This window comes from Pseudopipra pipra, chromosome 3 (genome assembly GCF_036250125.1).
Source record: "Pseudopipra pipra isolate bDixPip1 chromosome 3, bDixPip1.hap1, whole genome shotgun sequence".
Classification (NCBI taxonomy): Eukaryota; Metazoa; Chordata; class Aves; order Passeriformes; family Pipridae; genus Pseudopipra; species Pseudopipra pipra.
In genome coordinates this window covers 66,948,832-66,970,159 of record NC_087551.1, presented here as the reverse complement: position 1 = coordinate 66,970,159, position 21,328 = coordinate 66,948,832, and the positions used below count along the sequence as shown (strand labels likewise).

At 37.7% G+C, this 21,328-nt stretch overlaps 1 protein-coding gene across 2 annotated transcripts; it reads right to left on the bottom strand.

Moving 5' to 3' along the window:
- Nucleotides 1-797: 797 nt before the first annotated feature.
- On the bottom strand, nucleotides 798-14,220 carry GPRC6A (G protein-coupled receptor class C group 6 member A). 2 transcript variants are annotated; one of them, XM_064649700.1, is made up of 7 exons: nucleotides 13,792-14,219; nucleotides 11,891-12,194; nucleotides 10,966-11,004; nucleotides 9,235-10,062; nucleotides 6,285-6,497; nucleotides 5,262-5,385; nucleotides 799-3,963 (listed from the first exon to the last, which is right to left on the bottom strand). In XM_064649700.1, exons 1-7 carry the CDS (start codon nucleotides 13,980-13,982, stop codon nucleotides 2,864-2,866), a joined length of 2,799 nt encoding a protein of 932 aa, XP_064505770.1. In that variant the 5' UTR covers nucleotides 13,983-14,219; the 3' UTR covers nucleotides 799-2,863. The 2 variants fall into 2 exon arrangements, with proteins under 2 accessions (XP_064505769.1, XP_064505770.1); XM_064649699.1 differs by lacking the exon at nucleotides 10,966-11,004 and having other exon boundaries at nucleotides 798-3,963; nucleotides 13,792-14,220.
- Nucleotides 14,221-21,328: the final 7,108 nt, after the last annotated feature.

The following is a 21,328-nucleotide window of genomic DNA, read 5'->3' as shown; positions in this document are numbered from 1 at the left end:
ATAGTGTTTACATCCAGGGCTGCCTCCTGCTGACTTCAACTAACAACATTTTCACATTTGATTTCTCTATGAACAGCAGTGTATTTGGGGACATTTGTTCTCTCTATTGCTCTCAGAGACAGAAAATGTGCTCATGGGATGTTAGTGTTTTGAGAATTAGTTTTAGGATCTTTCCAAAGTAAACAAGGAGAGTGTGCTGTGAGCCAAAAAAAAATGAGCTGACCCCTTTGGCCCCACATGACCTGACCTATGGGCTGTGGCTCTGGGAGCATCATGCTGAGCCTTTGCTATGATTCTGGAAGGTGATTCTGTTCTGTGTTCTGGGGATGAAAATCTGTTTCAGGCTCATTTCATGTCCCCATGAGTGGTAACAGGAATAGTTACATTGGTGGAATACTTACTGCTCTGGGCAGGTGAAAGTGCTCAAATGCTTCTTTAGCATAATGAACTCCTGTTTTAAGCCTTTTCATATCCTCTATAGCACAATCCCTTTACGTTCTACCTACATATGATCAATTGTTTCTTACAGACAAAACATTTAAAAACATGTAACACAGCTTGCTATAGTGTCTCTTTTTTCTACCAAGCCAGGCTAGCAAATCTGTTACATGGTCTTAGCTCCACTGTTGACTGTGCTTTGCACAAGACCCGAGTAGCTGAAGAATTAGATGCAGCAGGTAGGGCTCTTTGAAATTCCGCCATATATGGTGTCTTTCCTTAAAGATACCTCAGTAGAGACCTTCACATTGCTGTCACCAGGCCCTGTTCCTCTAGACACTTTCCTCATTGTCCTGTAGGAGGAATGCCCTACCATACACAACTTTCAACCTAAAGGAAGTTTCTAAGAAGCAGACTGAGATCTACAGTGGAAACACCTTACAGGTGTGTGTATTGCTGTTGTTCAAGGCCAAACAGAAGATCATGTGGAGAGGTGAGGAAATTAAGTAAGCAAACTCAATTTGAAATAACAATATGGCTTTAATCATTCCCTTTCATATAGATTTAAGACATGCTATACTCAAAGCTTTTGGAAACAATAAATACAGGCATGACATTTGAGCCAAATTAACTTTTCTAACCAGCTGATTGCTGACAGTCATGCAATGTAAGCTTTGCTTCTCTCTTTTAGGGACAGACTTCTTGCTGCATTGGCAGTCAAATTTCAGTAATTGTAACCTTATTATACATAAGTTCATATCCAGAAAAGTATTTGCAACAACTGATGTATGAACAGTATTCATCATATAAATATATATGCATAAAACTTCATTCCTCCAATCAGCAACAGAATGTTTGCAGTTACACAAGTCTGAAGGAAAATTGCACTCTTGTCATTCAAATTACTTTAAAATGTCTTCATAGATACACAGTACATACTTAGTCTACACGTCATAATTTCATCGCCCATGTCCATTTTTGAAATGTGATTTCTTTTTTATTTTTAACAAAATATGAATAGAAAAATATGGATAAGGGTTACAACATATAAATAAAAATTTTATAAAAATAGATATAAATTACATAACCATAGTACAACATGCCTCCATAACACAAAATCTACTGCTTTTATTTTGCTCTTCTACAACATCCAGTTATTCTAAATCAAAACAGAAGCATGGGCAAAACCCAAGGAATTTAGTATTATTTCACAGTAACATCTCACAGAAGTTAAAATATGTTACAGGCTTCCAGAATATGGAAAAGTATTTTTCCTGGTCCCGGACTGACAGTGTAGCTCTGCTGTTTAGAATCTGAAAAAGCTCTGTGGTACCATTACCCTGACAGAAGAGTTCCTCCTTCTCTGAATTTGCCTTTTGTCTCTCATGCAGAAGGCACAGCACAGCTGTGCTCATGTTGCTACAGAGCAGAGACTCATCCAATGCAGATCATGCCAGTTCAATCTTGTGCTATTTCTATGTACTGTAATGGTGCATTGGCATGTTCTTATTGAAAATCAGATTTTTTTAACTCGTATACAACCCCCCAAAATTCCCAGGATGTACTCATGCTGATACTGGTAATTACACTATTTATCCTAATGAGAGGAATCAATAAGTGGTTTTAAGTTTTGACATTACACATTGTCCTTACACTCTCAACTAAGAGGACTTCTGGGGACAAACACAGTAGTCTCCCTTTTCATGCATCAGAGGAGGTGCACGAGATGAATCAGCGTATTTCCTCTGAGTATGGAGAAAAAACGTAGATGAACATATGTATAACTACAGAGCTCCTGAGAAATTCTTTAATTCTTTTATAGACCTGTCTCTAGTTCATTACCATCCTGATAAATACAAGGAACTTTAAAGGTTACTGCAGCACTCATCTGGAATAAGGTGTGCAATTCTGGGGAGGAAAAAAAAGAGATTCACTGATACCAGGTGAAAAAGGTTACATTTGGAAGTTCAGAAGAATGGAAAGCCTATCTTAAAAGTGGAGACTAAAGGACTCGACTTGTTTAGCCTAGCAAACAAAGGCTGGGACAAGGTTCTCTTTGATCTGTGAAATGGGGCCAGATGAGAAGAATAGCTCCTTAAAGAATTGTGTATCAGAGGCAAAAGAAGTGGAGTAAACTCATGTGGTCCCACCTATGTGACTGTAAGAAATAATATTTTTGTGATTCTTCTGTCTCACTTGAGGAAGGGAGGTTGCACAGTTCCCACAGGTCCCTGCAGGAGCAAGGACTGGACTCTCAGGGCCAGGAAAGCCTTTCAGATCTGGTAATGGATAACTGCTTAAGTACAGGAGAACAAGAGTTTTCACATGTCCTGCTCTCCTCGGGGATGCTAAAAGGAAAAAGATCTGAGAGATAAATAGCTCTCTAAGATGGCTTTTTATCTTCCAGTACTTGACCACTGGCCAGTCATATGCTGGAGACTCTTTTCCTGGCAGCATTTTTAGGAAGAACCTTGCCTGTTATTAGTGGCTGCCCTGGCACTTGGAACTGGCAGTTTCCATTTTTGTCAGTTTTACACGAGTCTGAGATAGGAGCTCGGAAGCTGGAAGACTTTGAATCCAAAGAAACCTGACTAACAGTAACGCTACCTGCACTTTTAGAGGAATACGTGTAAACCATTTTGAGAAAGGCAGATTTTGTGTTTGTTTCTTGCTTGTAAATGATGATATAGCACTTTGGAAGAAAAGTGCAGCAGAGGATTCCGTAATTGGATATTAAAACAACGATGATTTCCACTGCTGGCAAGTATTTGCCAAATGTAGTTGCATAGACAGGGATAAATACAATCCATGCTATGAAGTAAATTAGCATGCCAAAAGTGATGAATTTAGCTTCATTGTAGTTCTCTGGCAATTTCCTACCTTTAAAGGCAAATATGAAGCAAATAAAGGCTAGAGCGGCGATGTAGCCCAGCATAATCCCAAAAGCTACAATAGACCCCTCATTGCACTCCAGAATTATTGCTCTTGGGATTGAGAAATTTTGGGTTACAAAAGGTGTCCTAAATATTAGCCAGAAGGTACAAATGATAACTTGAATTCCAGTGCAGGTGGCCACAGTGGGAATAGGTTTATACATACATTTCAGGAAATTCTGAATCTTGGGATCAAAGCTGAAGGCTAGTAAAATTTTTAGTGACTTCATTAAAATACATGAAATGCAGAGTGTAAAACTTATGCCAAAGAGTGCTTGCCTAGTTTTACATTTGAATTCTGTGGGTACATCTATGAAGAAGATGGTGCTCAAAAAAATTAAGAAGTGACTGAAGAGAATAATATAGCAGACAGTCAGACCACCAGATGCCTTTACAACTGGTGTGTTCAAGTTTTTAGTAAATATTACACAAATTGACAGAACTAACACAACTCCGAAAGCAGACAGAAGGAGGAGGAAAACAGCAAACCAGTCAGTCCAGGTGAGGAAATAGATTGTCTTTTTGTAGCATGTGGTACTGTTGATGGGAGCCCAGTAGGTTTTGTTGTTACATCGGTAGCAGTAATCCATATCTGGAAGCAGAAAAAAAGGAAGATAATTTAAGAACCCAAAGTAAATAAACTGCGAAGTGTTTTATCGGCCTTGAGATACAGGAGCAGCGCGGGAAGGGCTGCTAAGAGGAAAAGACGTGTCTGACTGCATCTGACTGCTGCTGTCGCCGTCCAGGTGGAGGAGCTGCAGGGCTGCGGTGGCTGCGGTGGCACTGACAGAACTGCCTGCCAACTGGGAGCAAGGGTTTCCTGCAGCCAGGGACAGGGAGAGGACAGGGAGAATGACCAGGGTTCTAAAATTGTCTTGGTCATCACTGACTAGCTATATGTGACCTGGCCAGAGCTCTGGACAGGCAAACTTTTACTAAAACCTGAACAATAAATAATCAATTGTCTTGCAAAAAATTTGAACTATTTTTCTTTTAATTGTCTATTTTGACAAGAAAACACCCCAACATGCTCATTACAGATAGCTTTTGAAATACAATAACAAGAAGAAACATTGCTTTAGTTTATGATTTGAAAGGTGCTTTTGCTTTGAAATTCTTGTCCTCTGATATGGAGACATTTCACAGCTAATTGGATAAGAAGGTAAAATTTAATTTCGTTCTGCTCTCAGGATATTAAAAGTACAAAGTACCACAGTTTTCTTAATTCCATCTCTCTCCTCCATATTTAATTTTCTCCTTTAAAAATTTTTGCTTAAACCTATAAATGAACCACTGGTAAAGTACACATCAGATTTGATACTAGAAAATATTACTGTACAATTCTGGTCAGCAAAATACATAACACTTGAACTTCATAGATGCATAGGCTCATAGAAGAGTTTGGGTTGGAAGGGACCTTAAAAGACCATCTAGTTACAACATCCCCTGCCAGAGTCAGGGACACCTTCTACTACATCAGGTAGCTCCATCCAACCTGCCCTTGAACACTTCCAAAGAGGGGTCATCCACAACAACTTCTCTGGGCTACCTGTTCCAGTGCCTCACCACCCTCACAGTAAAGAAATTCTTCCTTATTGGACTGGAAAGACAGGGAGGCAAGACTCTATTTTAATGAGAGTCAGTCTCACTGATAAATCAGCCAGAATTTCCATCCTAGCAAAGGATAATGCTAGTTAGCTGGCCAATCTAACTGCTTTAAGTTTGGTCTCCTAAGAAGCATTTATAGCAAGTTTTATGGGAAACTGATGATAAACAAATATTTAAATCCCCTTCCAAAGTTAAACCCAAGGTTGTCAAGGCACATTATATACAAACAGAACAATTGTACTGATGTCTAAATAAACTTTTATTTGGATCACAATTCTTTACCTGTTTGATTGCTGTAATGGTTTTCTGGGCAGTAAACACACTCATAGCAGCATGTATGTGGACTTTCTGTAACCTTTTTCACCTGGCCTGGCCTGCAGTGCTGGGAACATGTTGACTGAACTTTCTGCAGTGTGCAAAGAATAAAAAACAAACAAACAAAATCTCTAAAAAAACATTAATATAAACCTCCAGTAATGCTGCAATTTGTACTGTTGTTTGTTTTGGGGTTTTTTTGGCATCATCCATATTTTAAGGGAATCTGAAAGTTACGTTGAACATTTGCTTGCACCACAAAGAGGGGCAAGATTTGAGGTTTTTTTCTGTCCTCAACTGAGTTCACATGCTGAGACTAGAATTCAACCCACTTGGTAAAGCAGTCTCTCCTTGTCCAATTAGTGGGGAGCTGCATCATGAACTCAGACCTCCAGCCATGCACAGATAACAGATTATCCAGTTGGAACTGTCCAGGACCACACACTAGTTCTGTGTACACCAGTGCTGGGGCTACATATGGCACCACCTACTCATGTAGCCATAATGACCCCAGCTCTAACAGGATCAAATAAACAACAAAGCATCTTCTTTTCTTTTTAAACAATAAACTCAACAGATATGAGTCTTCATGTGAAAAAAGGGAAAAAAAATTGTGGTTAATTAGAGAGGGGATTTTTTTGTACACAGTCACTTCTTATTTTAAGATCCCTTTTCAAGATTCTTGAGTGGCATCCCTAGGACAGACATAACTTCTCATCTTAGGAAGCCTTCTAGAGAAATAAATAAATAAATTTCTAGAGAAATAAAATTCTAGAGAAATAAATAAATTTTAAATTGATGCTCACAGGCTAATATGCATCTCAGGAAGCATGAAAGTGATCAAATATACTCCAAAAGGATTCTTCACTCTTAAAGGAGAACATTAAACTACAAGAGAGATTTCTGGCTGACACATCCAGTTGAAAATGCCAGAGGGAGAAGAAATCATATGAATCAAATTTCACGTTATGTCAATAAATTAAAAATTACCTTTAAATCTAGAAAATCTTTTTTTTTCTCTTCATCCTCAAAGATAAAGTCACCTTTCTCTGCATCATATTCTGCCACAGTGGTGATTTCCATGTGGCCATCAATTTCTTTCCAAAGAAGTACATCATAACTGCTGCTCATATCTCCATTGGAGTCAAACTTGACTTCTTTATCATCATCAATGAATACAACTTTTTTAAGTTCTTCAAGGAGCTGCACATAAGTATAAGAAATGATAACATACATCAGTATCATGTCAGTGTGACAAACTGAGTAATTTAACATTTGTATGGTAAAATCAAGTTAAAAAGAAATGCTTTTAGGACTAAGAAAAGTATTAAAATCTAAATTCATCTTTATAGCTGTTTACAGAATTACATATACAGGCAATCCTGTTGACCTTAAAAAATCTATTAATAAAAAATTAATAATTTCCTAACTCTATGCAGTGTGCACAAATACTCAGATTAGTATTCTTTTGCAGCCATGGAAATTTTGGTATAATGTTAGGAGAAAAAATATTTTTGCTTGCAAGAGCTAATGGTCCTTTGACACTCCCCTTTTTGTAAGGAACAAGGGTGAGTGGTACTCCTGCTATCACTTTACTGTCATCAGAGGCAATCTGGACAACACTTTCTTCCAGAGTAAATTCCCCCAGTATGTCTGGAAATATCTAGCATTGTTCTCAGATGTGACTCTGACTGAATTTGTGTATGGCAAGGGGAGACTCAGAACTGTTGAATGAACAATATGTGCCAGTTTGCTCAGATGAAGAGATCAATGGCACAACGGCAATAAACCGCAAGGCCATATTTGATAGGTCATAAGAAATACCAAAATAAGAATGCTTGATAAGGCAATTGTCCAGCTTCATATTGAAATCCATTCTGTTCAACAGGGTAAAATTTCTGCCTCCCTACTCACAAACAGCCAGGTCAAAAAGGTCTCTGTGAATATAGAAAAGAGCAGGTTAAGGCAGATATAACCCACTCTCAATTCATAGGGATATCGTCGAACAACTTCCATTTGCTACCGTGGTTCTTAATCAAAACAAAGGCTCTATTATTTTGCAGGCCTAACGACTTTTTGGCAACAGGGATTAATCAACAAGGAAAAAATTTAATGTTTTGGTGAAAGGCTGAGTTCAACTGCTTTTGAAAGTCATGCTCTTACATGGATCCATTTGTAACATTCGTAGCATTTAACAAACATGCTGAAAGGTATACTGCCTCAATAGGCTTTGTCAAATATGTGTAACACATCTGGTGTATATAATATGCCATTATTTCGTGTATAATCTAATTTTTTTGAGAGTTCGTATAACTTATGAAGAACCAGTGTGTTTCTAACCAGTAGTGCATTCAATTTGGATGCTGCATAGTTGTGTGGAACTGAATAGGATTTCTCTTTATTGTATATACTCAGACTAGTCTTTTAATATTTCTCATCTTTACTTTTCCAATTTCTCTAGCAATATGAGGACACCAGAGCTTTTTGAATACATCTAGAGTTTCAGATGGAAGCTCTATTTTTAGCAATATTTTGATGTAACTGATGATTATTTTTGTGAAGTCTGTAACACCAATCACTCTATTGTTTCTCTGTGTATAGAAATGTGTGATATGGATTATTTGGATCCTAAGCTTTATCTATATATATATATATTCCTTTCTAGAAAGTTTAAATGTAGTGTAGAAGAAGTATGTAATGAAAACAACACAAGGAAAATAATGATTGCTTTCAGTTTTCTTCACAAGTGTTTAACAACTTAAAAGAATTTTTAATTTTGATGGTTTGGGATTTGGCTTAACAATGATGTAAATACAGCTCCATAAAGTTGCATTCCTACAGAGAAGTCCTGAATTTGCCTCATTTGCATTTACGAATTCATGTGAGAGTCCAATTGTTACTGGGTTGTTGGTTGGTTGGTTTGTTGGTGTTGGTTTTTTTCAAATCCCCTATCTTGGTTTGACCTGCCCTGACCTAGGATAAGAGGTCAGAGCAAGTCAGAGTGGTTGTTTGACTTTTAAATTAACATTTGTTTAATCCTCTGAGTAAAAGTGTGTAAAAGTGAATACTCCCAAGCAGGTTCTTGGGTAAAAGGTCAGGTCAGGTTTACTTGTCTGATTTTTCCTCTTCTTTTCCCACCCAGTTGAGTGTGATAATGAGTACCTCACCTATCTTAAAGATTATGTCTAATTTTCCAACCAGTCAATTCAGTATAAATCAAGATGAAACTGAAAATGTGTTGCATTTTCAGTTTCAAGTAGAAATTAATTATAGAGGAAAATACTTGAATTAAGACAAAACAGATACAATGGTGAGAGAGAGAAAGGAAAATTGAAACTCTTTGGTGAATGTTCCTATCCAGCAGTATCCCCATCTCAAAAGCACTCATAGATGTGTATTACACATAGTGGTTTACAGCAACAGGACCAACTACTAGTAGCTGAAGAGCTGATAAGTCAACTGTAGAGTGACTACACATTTTATTTTATCCTACATGAGTAGCTAGCAAGATGTTCTGTCAAGAAACCTACAGAATGGAGCCTTCATTCAAGCTGGTGCCTACTCTATGTGCTCTTTGAAGGTGATGGAGGAAGTGTTAGGGTAGCTAATGAAGCCCGGAAGCTAAAGATCCCTTCTCCACTTGTGGAATCACATATTTACAGCCATTGTTATTGTACTCATCAAGGAGGAGGTGGTGGTTATGCAGTTACCACCATCCAGTAGCTATCTATATCTACAGCAGAACACATAAGCCAAAAAAAGGGAGACAAAACTGGAGTGTAGTTATCACTGCAGCAGCTAGATACTGCTGCTCTGGCAGGAAGAGGAATAAAATGTCATTTAGTAAAAGGACCGAGCTAGAAAATCCAGGAATGTGGGAGCAAAAAATTAGGTGAAAGTTAGGCAAAGATTATAAGGCCTGAAAGAGTTAACATCTTACCTCCCAGGGAGTGAAGGCAGAGGGATCCTTGCAGTTTCTGGTTTTGCATTGTCCTTTAATGGCATGAGCTATGGCATAGACTGCAAGTGTAGTACTTTGGATAAATCCTGGTTCAATGTTAGCGTTCAAAAAATCATCTCTCCAGATCTGGTGTTTATTCTCAACATCTTCCAGTAGATCATCCTGGGACTGGTTTGAAATGCATGTTTGAAAATCATGATATTCCAGGTTTGCACAAACTGACAAAAGCATAATATATTCACGTAAAAACTTGTTGTTTTTAGTGGGCTTTTCATGAAGATTTCTCAGAAAGTTTTGGAATGAGGACATATCTCCACTTTTAAATCCAAATCCCACAATGGTTCCCAGCTGTCTGATATTGGGAATTGTACTGATTTTGACTGCAGCTGACCAGTTATCACTTGCAATCCAGATTTTATTAACGTTCCTCTCAATTGCCTTCTTAAATAATTTGAGAACGTGGAACTGTCTCATAAAGACCACAATAACATTTACTCTTGTTTCCTTGACAATCTTCTCAATTGCGTGATCAACTTTGGTGTGAAAGGTGCTGTCAGAGAGATAGGCTGGCAACATTTCTTTAAAAGCTATGCAAACGTTGTTTGCCATGGCCTGGACCCCAAAGCTCTCCAGAGCGAACCGCCCATTGTCATCATCAGTGGCTATTACTCCAATCCAGTTCCACCCAGATTCACAGATCAAGTGGGTCATTGCTCTTGTTTGATGAAAATCACTGGGGATAGTCCTGAAGAAAGAAGGAAACCTGATTTTGTCACTGAGGATTTCAGCTGATGATGCAGGACTGACCTAGGAAGAGCGAACAATTCAGTTACAGAGTTGGTCTCCCCCAAGAGATCCAAAGCTACCACAATTGCTCTTTTTTCCAGACTGACCCAGCCTCCCTTCTTCCTGTGAGTGAGCATCAACAAGCTACAGCCAAATGGGACAAGTTCCCTCTCCCTGCTCTTAGGATTCAGACTTGTGTCCAGTACCGGTTCCACTTTTTTTTGTCCTTATCAGCATAATTCAGTGAAGGCAGAGAACAAAACCTTTCAAAATGGATATGACAGTTATGATGGTATAAAGATTTTGGTTTACTCTGTTCAGATACTATCAACATACTATTCAAAACAATAGTTAAAACGCTGGAAGCATTAACTATTTTTTGAGTTACTATTCAAATTCCTAGTAGTTTTATATATTGCAGTATTTTTCTATCATTGAGTGTGTTAGTGTGGTTTATCCATATACATATATTCTTTCCAAGATTTAATTATTATATATGTTAAAAGAATCATTAAATCTGTTTGAAGAACCTCCCAGAAAAACAAAGACTAACAAATAGTACAGAATGCTCCAATTCTTTCGTACAAAATGTTTACTATCTTTTTTTTGTGAATGTAGCTAGAAAAACATAAATTAAACATTGCTATTCCAATCTTTCTAGTTTTAATCCTTCTCTATTTGTTTGATGGAACTTTTCCCCCTACATTGCTTGATGGTTCTTAAAAGATAAATCTGAGCTTTCCAAAATAAGAGTCACCTGCCTGGAGGTGATACCAAATCTTACAGGTGTCAGAAGATCGCAGATGCTATTGATAAGAAAAATCTGCTGGGTCCCATTTTCCATCTGTGCCCTAATGCAGGTTTGTTTCATACCACTTGCCTTTTAGTTATGTTCAAGTGTGGCACTTCAGTTTTCGTACTTACTATAGCTCCTGTGGTGGCGTTGAAGGTCAGAATTACTTCCTACCATTGCAGAGGAGAAGATTCAGTTAGAAGTTATCTTTGGTTCAGATTTTACTTCTTTTCCAAGTGTTTGGTTACTATGTTGCTACTTTGCAGAGTTAATTTATATCAATTCACAAAACCAAAGTGCAAGACAGGATGGTGTGGAAGTTATCTGCTTTTTTCATGTTGGTCCCAGCTTTGACCCTTACTCTTTTACAACGGAGAAAGCAGGAACACAAGCACTGGCCAAGGCACAAGTGTGGGGCAGTACTACTCCTAGAGAGGTCAGAAATGAAGAGCAACACTTCTGGAATGACTGTGTGGATCTAAATCGTTGTGTTTTTTCTCTTCTACTGCTTGAGGAGTAACAGGAGTAAATCTGTGTTTTGTAGCAGCCTTCCTCACTTTCCTGTCCATAGTTTTATCTGACTCTAAAAATTAATTTCTCTTGGGCAGAAAAGAATTCCCAGATTTCTGTCTAGATTTGACTTAGTCCCTCTTTTTTTTTTTTTTTCAGTTTGAGATTGAGTATTGTCATATTCACCACCTGCCAGACTAGACGTGGCAGCTGTAATTTTGCTGCCTGACCAAAGTCCTAGAGTGTCATCCAAGGTACATTGGAGTAACTGGCACAAACAGGACTGACTAATGGTAACGCCAGGCTGACAAGAGCCCAGCATCACACTGAAAGAGCAGTTGGATGCATGTGCCTCAGGCATATAAAATATCCCTTACTGCTTTTGTTTTGGCAAGTGAATCAAGTCCTCCTGATGTCCTTAGATTGAGCCAAATCCTGCCCTGTAGTAAACACGTGGCTCTTGCAATTCCTATGATCAGAAATGCAGCTTTATTCTCAGGTAAATTTGAACCTCTGTTCAAAATAATTCAATTCCCTAAAACCTACCTGTGGGATTAGTTGCAAAGCCAACAGCCTTGAAACTGCCATCGACACCTCCGAGTAGCTGGCTCCAACGACTGCCTTAATTCTCGGGATATAGTCTGAGTAGTTACACTTGAACTCTACAGCATCCTCAGAAGAATTGAATTTTGACAGAAACCTCAGAGCAGATGCCATGGCTTTTGTAACTTCTGCACACGTGTCATATATCTCGTAGCCCAGAGTAACTCCAGACAACAGCGTTGAATTGTTGATTGTTTCAATAGCATGTATCATTGCAAGTGTCTGAAGGAAAACTTGAATTTCAAAGCTGTCAGGAAACACAGGAGGTATTTTTTAGAAAAACATTGCTGGAAACAAGGCTGAAGCAAAGTCAGTTTTGAGCATGTCCCTTAGAATTTGACAACTATTGAGAAGAAATTATGGGTAGTAAGTTTTGTGTGATTTTCTTGGGTTTTAGTGTACAAAAGATTAGAAACCATATATTTTTATCTCACCTAATGGGAGATTAAGGAAAATGAACACAAAACATAATATATGCCTGGAAAAAAAAAAAGTGTTTTTCTGAAAAAAAGGGAACTAAAAATTTAATTTTCATGCTACATGAAAATTTGCAAGTAATATCTTTGAGAAGTATCTGTCAATGTCAGTTAAAAAATTCCAATTTATTACATCTGTCCAGTAAGCCTTTTAAAAAACGTATTTGCTTTCACCAAATGCATCAAGCAAAGAAAAGGAAGTACTAAATATTTCAGAGTAGAAGGAAATATTTCAGAGGTTGAAGTCTCTAGTGATTGCATTGATGTTTCCAAAATCCTACCTAGACCTGCAAAAGTTAGTCCAGCTATTTCCCTCATCTCCAGTGGATGTTAAAACAGATGCTTAATCAGAATTCTGCTAGCAAAAAATGTCTGTAATATAACCAACCCTACTCTCAGTCAAACTTTTCTAAAGTTTACAAACTAACTTAAATTTCAGATGGACCTGAGACAATTTATGACTCCGTAGACAAATAAGGGAAGACTGACAAAATTATCAACTTTATCAACATTTTGTTGTAAATCCAAATGGATGCCTGCATGTCTATCTGATTATTAGATTCAGATGTGGGATTAAGATGCATGCAAAATTCAAATAAAATTTGAGGATATGAACCTGTATTTAAATTAAACAAAATGCGTATTTGGGATTCCTGGGCTTAGGAAAGCTTTGTTATACTTAAAATGAAGTTCTTCACCAGGTTTCCTTCTCATGCATTCCAGAAAAATGGATGTTTCAAGTACAGCAGGATTTGGAGCCAACAAAATAAATATTCTGGTGCACACTCTGAACCTGAATACCTTCATCACATGGTGTTTATATGTAGTCTATCATGTAACATAATACCATGATTATAATTCAGAGAGTAATAATTACAGTAATTATAAAAATAATTACAATGCCGTCTGCAAGGTACTATCGTAGGTGCCCTGTGAGGTGGGAGGCACACTTGACTATGGGCTTAGGTAAAATGTGTTCTGCCTGTGTTCAAATCATGTGGGTTCAACTTCTTAACAAAAAATGATTAGCTGCACAGCAGAGTCCTTCACTCCTATAGCAAATTAGCATTTCCATGGGAATTAAATGATTGTTCAGCACAAACCTCCAAGGCTACTAGATTATCTATGAAGACTGAAGTAGGATCAAATGCTTGTTCCATTCCTCAGGCAGCCACAGTATTTTTTACTGTAACTTGGCCATGCTTTATCACCCTGTATTAATTTATGTGAAATTTTGTGATGTCCGAGGTATTTTTAAGGACAAAGAAAAGCAAAAGGGCCAGAATTTGTTCACCTTAATGTAAGAGTTATATGCCCATTTTCAGTGACCTCTTCTTTGCTAGATATGTAATTTCCAGTATTACTCACCCGGCACAGTTCTGAATTACTGGCTTGATGGGATCTTCTGGATGCAGCATTTCGCTATGAACTGCAAACAAGCCTCCAATAACGATGTCTCCTGGAGAACTGGCACCCACGAAGTCGACAGCACTCTGGCAAGAGAAAGCAATATCAATGCCTATCACAAAGCAGGGGACCAAAAATCTGATAAATGCCATGTTTCTGTTTCACTTGCTCACTCCCAGCTGCAGGGCCAACAAGGGCTCCTGTGTCATCTGTAAAGAGCAGCAAAGGACAAAGTCTGCACTCAAAGTTAGTCACACCTCATAAGGTGATTGTATTTGCTTCACTGGCTGAGGCTATTTTTTTGAAGGTACTAAAGCAATGCTGTCAGAAAAAGTGTGAGGGTGCAGGGATGTGAGAGTGAAGTGGGAGGGAGAAAGATAAGCGAGTTTAAAAGGAAATGTTGGCCATTAAATCTGCTATGTTGTGTTCAAAGTTTATTATACATTATCTGAAACACATGGTAAATGTTTTGGTATAAATTTGGGCTTGTTTTGAATACCTTCTAACAGAGTGCAGGGTGCAAAGAAGCAATCATGCAATATGGTAGTGATACTACTGTGAAAATATTTTAAGGGTCCGGTCCAAAGAGTACTGAGGAAAGACCCTGCTGCCACAGTGTGCTTTAGGTCAGACTCTGGTCCAAAAAAACCCCCCAACCCCAAATTACCAAAAGACTGCCTTTCTCTCAACACTTTTCTATATGTTTGAACATCTTTATATAAAAATTGTTTGATTAAGTTAATAGTCATGGTTGTGATGCACACACATATGTAAGGGACTTCAGTGGGCTTTGGATCAGGTTCCGTACTTACAAGCCAGGCCGAGTCTGCTGCTGGTTAATGTGATAAACACAGAACAGTGGGAAATATTAGTCCTAGTTTTTACTTTCTTCCCCCTCTGACTGAGGACACCAGCACACAAAAAGCAGCTCCTGTGCTGTGCAAGAAATGGGAAGTAGCTGTTCTCACTGTCACCATTCCCCTCAGATTCACAGGAATCAGATGCTGTGCCAGGAGGGAACTGAGGAAAAAAAAAGCAGAGGCTGGACTCAGCTTTCATAAACTCCAACCATAAACACCAAAGTGAACCTCTTCAGGACAGAAACATGACTTATGCTAATAAACAATACCAACTCACTAAGGGACACAGATCTGACAATAATCCCTCTCTGATCTTGACATTGGTTTATTTCTCTGTTTTCTTGAAATGGCTTTTTCAGATTTTGTTTCTTTTGGTAGTATGCCAAAACGCTCTGAAAAGAACAGGCTCAGTCATAGCGTTTATTGTCTATTATGGTATAAAAGCCGGGTTTTACATAGAAAATTTGTGTCAACGATTATTTCCTGGCAAGCAAAAAGAGAACTGGGATGTCTGTTATGTATTCTTTCTGATAAGCATAATGCACACCATATAAGTTATTATATTTTGCTTGTTTTCTTGCTAGTCTCTTTGTAGTTAGAGTATCCATTTGCAACAGAGATATTTCTTGTAAATGCCAATGTAACGGACATATTACTTGCAAATGCAAATGTTAATCCTTAGTGAAGTGAACATTTGGCCTCTTTATTATAACAGTTTGTGTTTTTTTTCATCTGCCTTCTTTCTTTCCATGTGGAATTCTCACTGCTGGGTCAGTGCATATAGTAAACAGCTGCCTGCATTTTATTTAGTGTATCTGATCACATACTTTTATGGGCAGATGTCGATACTAGTTCATGCTGCTTCTGCACTGACTTGCAAAAATTCCAGCTATTCCAAAAGTTTTTCTCTTGACTTATAGCAGTGTTAACTGTAGTCAGACTCTGGCTCTGAGTTATGAGACATTCACTTGCCAATATTCATTTACTTGTTCTTTACCAGCCATGTAATGCATCCATGTTCCACATATTCTAGTGTTTCCTTTACCTTGCATATAACTTTGTATATAAAAACTTGTGTATACTTAAATGTAGCTAAAGCATAAGACTGGAACTAGCGATTTCCTTAAGCAAGCCACAAGAAATATTCAGCCACATGCCCTTTGTATAAAATGTAACTTTTAAAGGCTTAACACTAAGGATTAAGGATTCAATGAAAATATAGTACTGATCATTTGAAAATTCAGATTTGTTATAATTTATGATTAGAAACAGAAAAGGAACTTTACTCTGGCTGGTCTCTAAAAACCTATTAATTTCTATGGAAGAGGATTTTACCTACAAGTAAAAAACCTTTACTTGGTCACTTTGGAAAGTGGAAGTTGCCAAAATAAACATCATATATAATTGGTACATAATTTCATGTTATTTATAAAAACACCAGAAAATGAGGTATGCTTCCAATTCAACTACATAAAGTTTATGTCATAGTGTAGAGTTTTTTCAGATTTTATTGGTTTTTTTTGTTTTCAAGATCTATATCTCATAATTACTACTAGTGATGAGAAGTACTTAGAAGTCTTACTGAAATAGCTCAGCCTACTCTAATACTGCAGAATTGACTGGAATTGTTTGCAAATATCCTTTTTCTTTGGCACTTAAATGCAATAGAGATAAATGTACAGTACAAAATGTTCCTTGCTTCAAGTATAGTGACATATAATTGACACAACACTAAACTTTCACAGTTGTCTGCATAGGAGTATTTCCTGGTAGGTAGAATCAAGCATAGGATTCTTGAAGTACCATCATGTCTAGAAAACAGACTTGGACAGGCTATGGCTTTTGTGCAGAGGGAAGTTTTGCAACTGTCAATAGCTTGGTCAAGCAAAGAGAGACTATACTCTGCAGGAAACAAACACCAATATTTTGGCTGAACTTCTTGTCATAGTTGGTGTTTTTCATGGAGCAGTCAATGGCTTAGATTCCAATAGGAATACGTTTTCTCTGAAGGCCATTCAGTCATATACTGTTAAAGGAGAAAGACATTTTTCATTACTTTTTATTTTAAAATGGTTTTAATTGTGCTGTTTCCAAACGAACATACAACAGACAGCTAAATCCTCTGCCAGGCATGCACAATAGTTAAGGAAGAAAAGAAGAAATTTGGATATTCTCACCATTATTCAAAAGAGTAGGGTAACCTCTCCTCACTCAGACAGGACCTACACTGACATAATGGCAATTGCCCTGTTTGGAGAACCCAGCAGCATTCAAATAAAATCCTATCAGTTGTGTTAAGAATATTAAATATTGGTTAGCGTTGCCAGCTTTCTAGATCAATAGAACCATTGTATTTAACCCAATGATTTTGATTTACTGAGTTTCTTTTAAGGAAGTTCAAACAATGAGAAAAAAGCAGTGGATATCTCATTATTTAATTTCAATTACCTTTTAAAAATTCTACTATTTATTTGGATCCTGTATAGCTTAATATTAAATATTAAAATTAAAGAATAGGAAGATAAATACCTGTTATTTTGAAGTGTGGTATGTTATAAAACCAAACAAACATAAAAATTAAAAACACATCAACAGTGAAATGGAATTTGGAAACAAACTAACTCGATTTTCAAGTTCATTGGGTTTGTCCTCTAGAGGGTGTCAGCTGAGCTGCGTGGTGGTGGGAAGGATGAATCCTGTTTTTCTTCATCAGGTCACAATATTGTAATGTGCCTCTTGATGTTCCCTGAAAGTTGAATTTCCCCTGATGCAAATGACCATGTTGGAATACTTCTGGTGGAAAACTGAGATGCTGAATTGTCTGCATAGAGGAGGGCTATGACAGTGCCTTCAACCTGCTCCATGGACTTGTCAGGGCCATCCTGGGCAGCCTCACAGTAATTTTTTTTTTCAGAAAGTGTTTTAGTTAATAGTTTATGTTGTGTGTATTCAATGTACCTCTGTTATTTATGCTATAGTAGAATAAAAGAAATTAAAACAGAGTGGTGAAAGGGGAAATGTCTACATTTTTTTTTTAGTTCACATCAGAGAAATTTTTTTCACTTAACTTCTTTCTCGGATATTTTAATATACTTATATTAAATTTCAGGTTGAATACAATTTTGACATGAAAAATCAAGGGGATTCGAATTTTCTGATGTTGATGACAAACATTTTTAGCCATTCTAAAACTGAACTTACCTATAATTAACAGGTTTGTTTTTTTTTTTAAATAATCCAGCAAGGTTGCCCCTTTCCCACCCAGCCAAGATAGCCAGTTGCATAGGTTGGATGTAGGACAATTTTTCATAAAAACCAGCATAGTAGGCATGACCCAGCTTATTGAGATGCTGTTTTCAGAATTTTTCACCACGTTTTATTTCTCTCCTTTGTTCCATTTCCTTCTTTTAATTAAAAAACAAGAGAGCAAAAATGTCATTCATCTGTTGACAGTGTAAATATTTGGTCTCAGACTGTAGTGAAGGAGTCACCCACAGGGAAAGAAAACCTCTAGCTTAGGTATTCAGGCTTTCTCCTGGGAGACTGGAGGCCAGGGGTCCTTCTGCCAAAGACTATCCCATACTGACATCTTTCCTACATAAGGGAGGGGACTCAAATCTTTCTTCTCCCAGTGCCTTCTACTCACTGGAATGCCATTGACAATTTTTTTGAGAAAGTACTTCTAGCCTGAGCATTAAGAACCCTCCTCAGAGACTCATATAGCCAGAAATACCGGGGGGTGTATTGGCTAGTATATTTGGCATGTTTTGGAAACACCTATACGCAAGAAAGTCAGGCTGTAGATAACTCACATGAAAATGCTAATGGCAAGCAGGTATGAAGTTGGTTTATAGGGATTTAGAAATATAAGTGGTTACGATTTTTAGACATCTCAAAAGGAATGGATTGTGGAGGATCTGAGTGTGTTGGTTTTGAATACAGGCTGTTAAAGGGACAGATTACCTAAATCAGCTGAGGTCACTTGTTCTGTTCAGCCTGAAGAAGATGAGACTGAGAGGAGACCTCTTCACAGTGTCTAAAACTTCCTTGTGAGGGGAAGGGGAGGGATAGACACTGATCTCTTCTCTGTGTTGACCAGTGACAGGACCTGAGGGAATGGCCTGAAGTTGTGTCAGGGGAGGTTTAGGCTGGCTATTAGAAGAATGTTCTTCAACCAGAGGTTGGCTGGAACAGACTCCCCAGGGAAATGGTCACAGCATCAAGTCTTGACTCTTGGGGATGGTTCTGTGCAGGGATTAGAGTTGGACTCAGTGATCCTTGTCAGTCCCTTCCAACTCGGCATATTCTGTCATTTTGTGAAATGGCCATAGCCATCTTGGTGACCTTGTGTTTATTCTCATTAAATCTCTTTTGCAAATAGCACTTAGTGATTTTTTTAAATCTTGCAGTGCTTGTCCCACATAAATTCCTTTAAAAATATGAGCACTTTCCTTCAGTTATTTTGGAGATAAAGCGGAAGTGATAGTATTAAACTGTAATTTCAATAAGAGATATGGAAAATGTTTTGAAAGCATGGACTGAAAGTCAGGTTGAACCTACTTTTAAGGGAATGCATGAATCACTAAAAGATAGCATGAAAATATTTGCCCATATGTTCAATTACTCTATGCAAATTTCAGAATAAAAACAAGTGAGAATTCATTTGCTTCCCTCCCTCAGCGTATTTTATCAAGAACACTTCTGGAAAATATGGATTTAAGACCCTTCAGATAGAGGAGGAAATCAAGTCCGTGTCTCCCAAATGTGCTGGCTGACAGTATCTGGAATGGTACACCAGGAAAAGAGCTGGTCTTCACTTGCCCTGATTTCATATGAGTCTGCATCTTGTCACTGTCTTGAAACCACATATCTGAGCTAGCACATAGCTGTTTATGTTCTCCCTTAACACTGAGTTATTTAACACAGCAAAAGATATCTTGGGATTGGATTAGAGGATTTCCAGAATTCCCTTCCAACCTCAGCTATTGTGTGATTCTTTCATAAGGGAGGTATAGGTGTCCAAGGATGCCAAACTATAGAAGACCCAAGTGAGATCTGAGGGTTCTCTCAGGACAAACTACTGTAGGCAGTCCTGAGCTCAGCCAGCGTGTCTTGAGAAACTCTGTTTCTGAGAACCTAAATCTCTTTGTTTGTACAGGGAGCTCCTTACGCAGCTGTAAGGAGCTCTGCAGGTAAAGGACAAGATTCCTGAAGAGAGAGATAATTTATGCCTTAGTTAACTCAGTTCAGGTTTTACACTTATTGATTCAAGGTTGTTGTTGCAATCTCTCAGCCCTGAATGCTGAGGGCGGTAGAAAAACTATGATTACCTTCATTAATTCCAAGAAGAAACAATTTATGTCAGCAGCTATCCAAAAGACAACAAGAATTTACGAGCATCAACCAAGATGTTTTCAAGAGAAAAATTCGTTACCTATGTAGATGAAATAGTTATTGCCACACTGCCAGACAGAAATTTCATGATTTCATGAAAAAGCAAGGCATTTTTATTTGGAAAATGAAAAAAAAAGTTAGTATTTTCCTAAAGGTAATTTCCTAAAGGTATTTAAATATCCCTATGTTTAAAAGACAGAGATATCTACCAGTGTTTTCTGTTAGATGGAGCCATTTTGAAGTCTGAGAGGATAAGCATAAAACCTTGTACTACATATTTGTCTAAAGATTTCACTTCTTTCAACAGCAGAGGTGTTTTATATTATCCAGAGGAGTAGCAAGAAAAAAGAACTTCAGGAGTTTTAGTCTAAGGCATATAGTGTTTTCCCATATGTTTCTTTGGATTTTTTGTTTGATTTTTTGTTTTGTTTTTAAATCAGAATGGTTTTCTTCTTTTCACACATAGTTTCTTTATGTAAATTCCCACCACTCACTGGGGAAGCTCTGTTTTCACATCATTCCTAGTGATAAGAAAAATCATATTTGTGTGGCACCTAATATCTTGTTCAAATATTTTCTCTACCTCAAATACATTGAAATACATACACTGCATTTCAATGTAGATACTACTGTTCTTATGTGGCTACAGAATTCTTTGACATTCGTTTGTCCAAGAAGTCCCATGTGGGCAGCAGTTTCTTAGATATATGGAATAGTTCAATCTAGTTTCAACTCCTCTGCCATGAGCAAGGACATCTTCCACTAGACCAGGTTGCTCAGAGCTCCATCCAACCTGGCCTTGAACACTTCCAGGGATGGGACAACTTCTCAGGGTGACCTGTCTCACTGTCTCACCTCTCTCATAGTAAAAAATGTCTGCCTTATATACAAAATGTATTGACCCTCTCTCAATTTAAAGTCACTGCCCCTTGACCTGTCACTACAGGACTTGGCTAAAGTCTTTCTTCATCCTTCTTGTAAGTCCCCTTTATGTACTAAAAGGCTGCAAATATTTTCTTGTTGTTCTTGAGACAATATTTTATTTTAAAAGGCAATCTCATTATTTCCACGTATGAGCATTCATAAATCATCAACCAGGCACAATAAAAACATGATGATGATAATAATGATAATGATGATGATGATGATGGTGATAGTGATATTGATGGTAGGTAGATGAGTGTAGATGATGACGGTTCACATTAGAGTCTGTGAATATGTCTGTAGGTTAATGAGAGATGATT

Excerpts from the sequence above, each read along its gene's own strand:
- GPRC6A (XM_064649700.1), bottom strand. The coding sequence starts at position 13,982 with ATGGCATTTATCAGATTTTTGGTCCCCTGCTTTGTGATAGGCATTGAT. Across the intron at positions 10,063-10,965 it reads ACGCCACCACAGGAGCTATA|GTCAGTCCTGCATCATCAGC; the intron begins GTAAGTACGAAA and ends CGCTCTTCCTAG. Across the intron at positions 5,386-6,284 it reads AAGATTTTCTAGATTTAAAG|AAAGTTCAGTCAACATGTTC; the intron begins GTAATTTTTAAT and ends TGCACACTGCAG.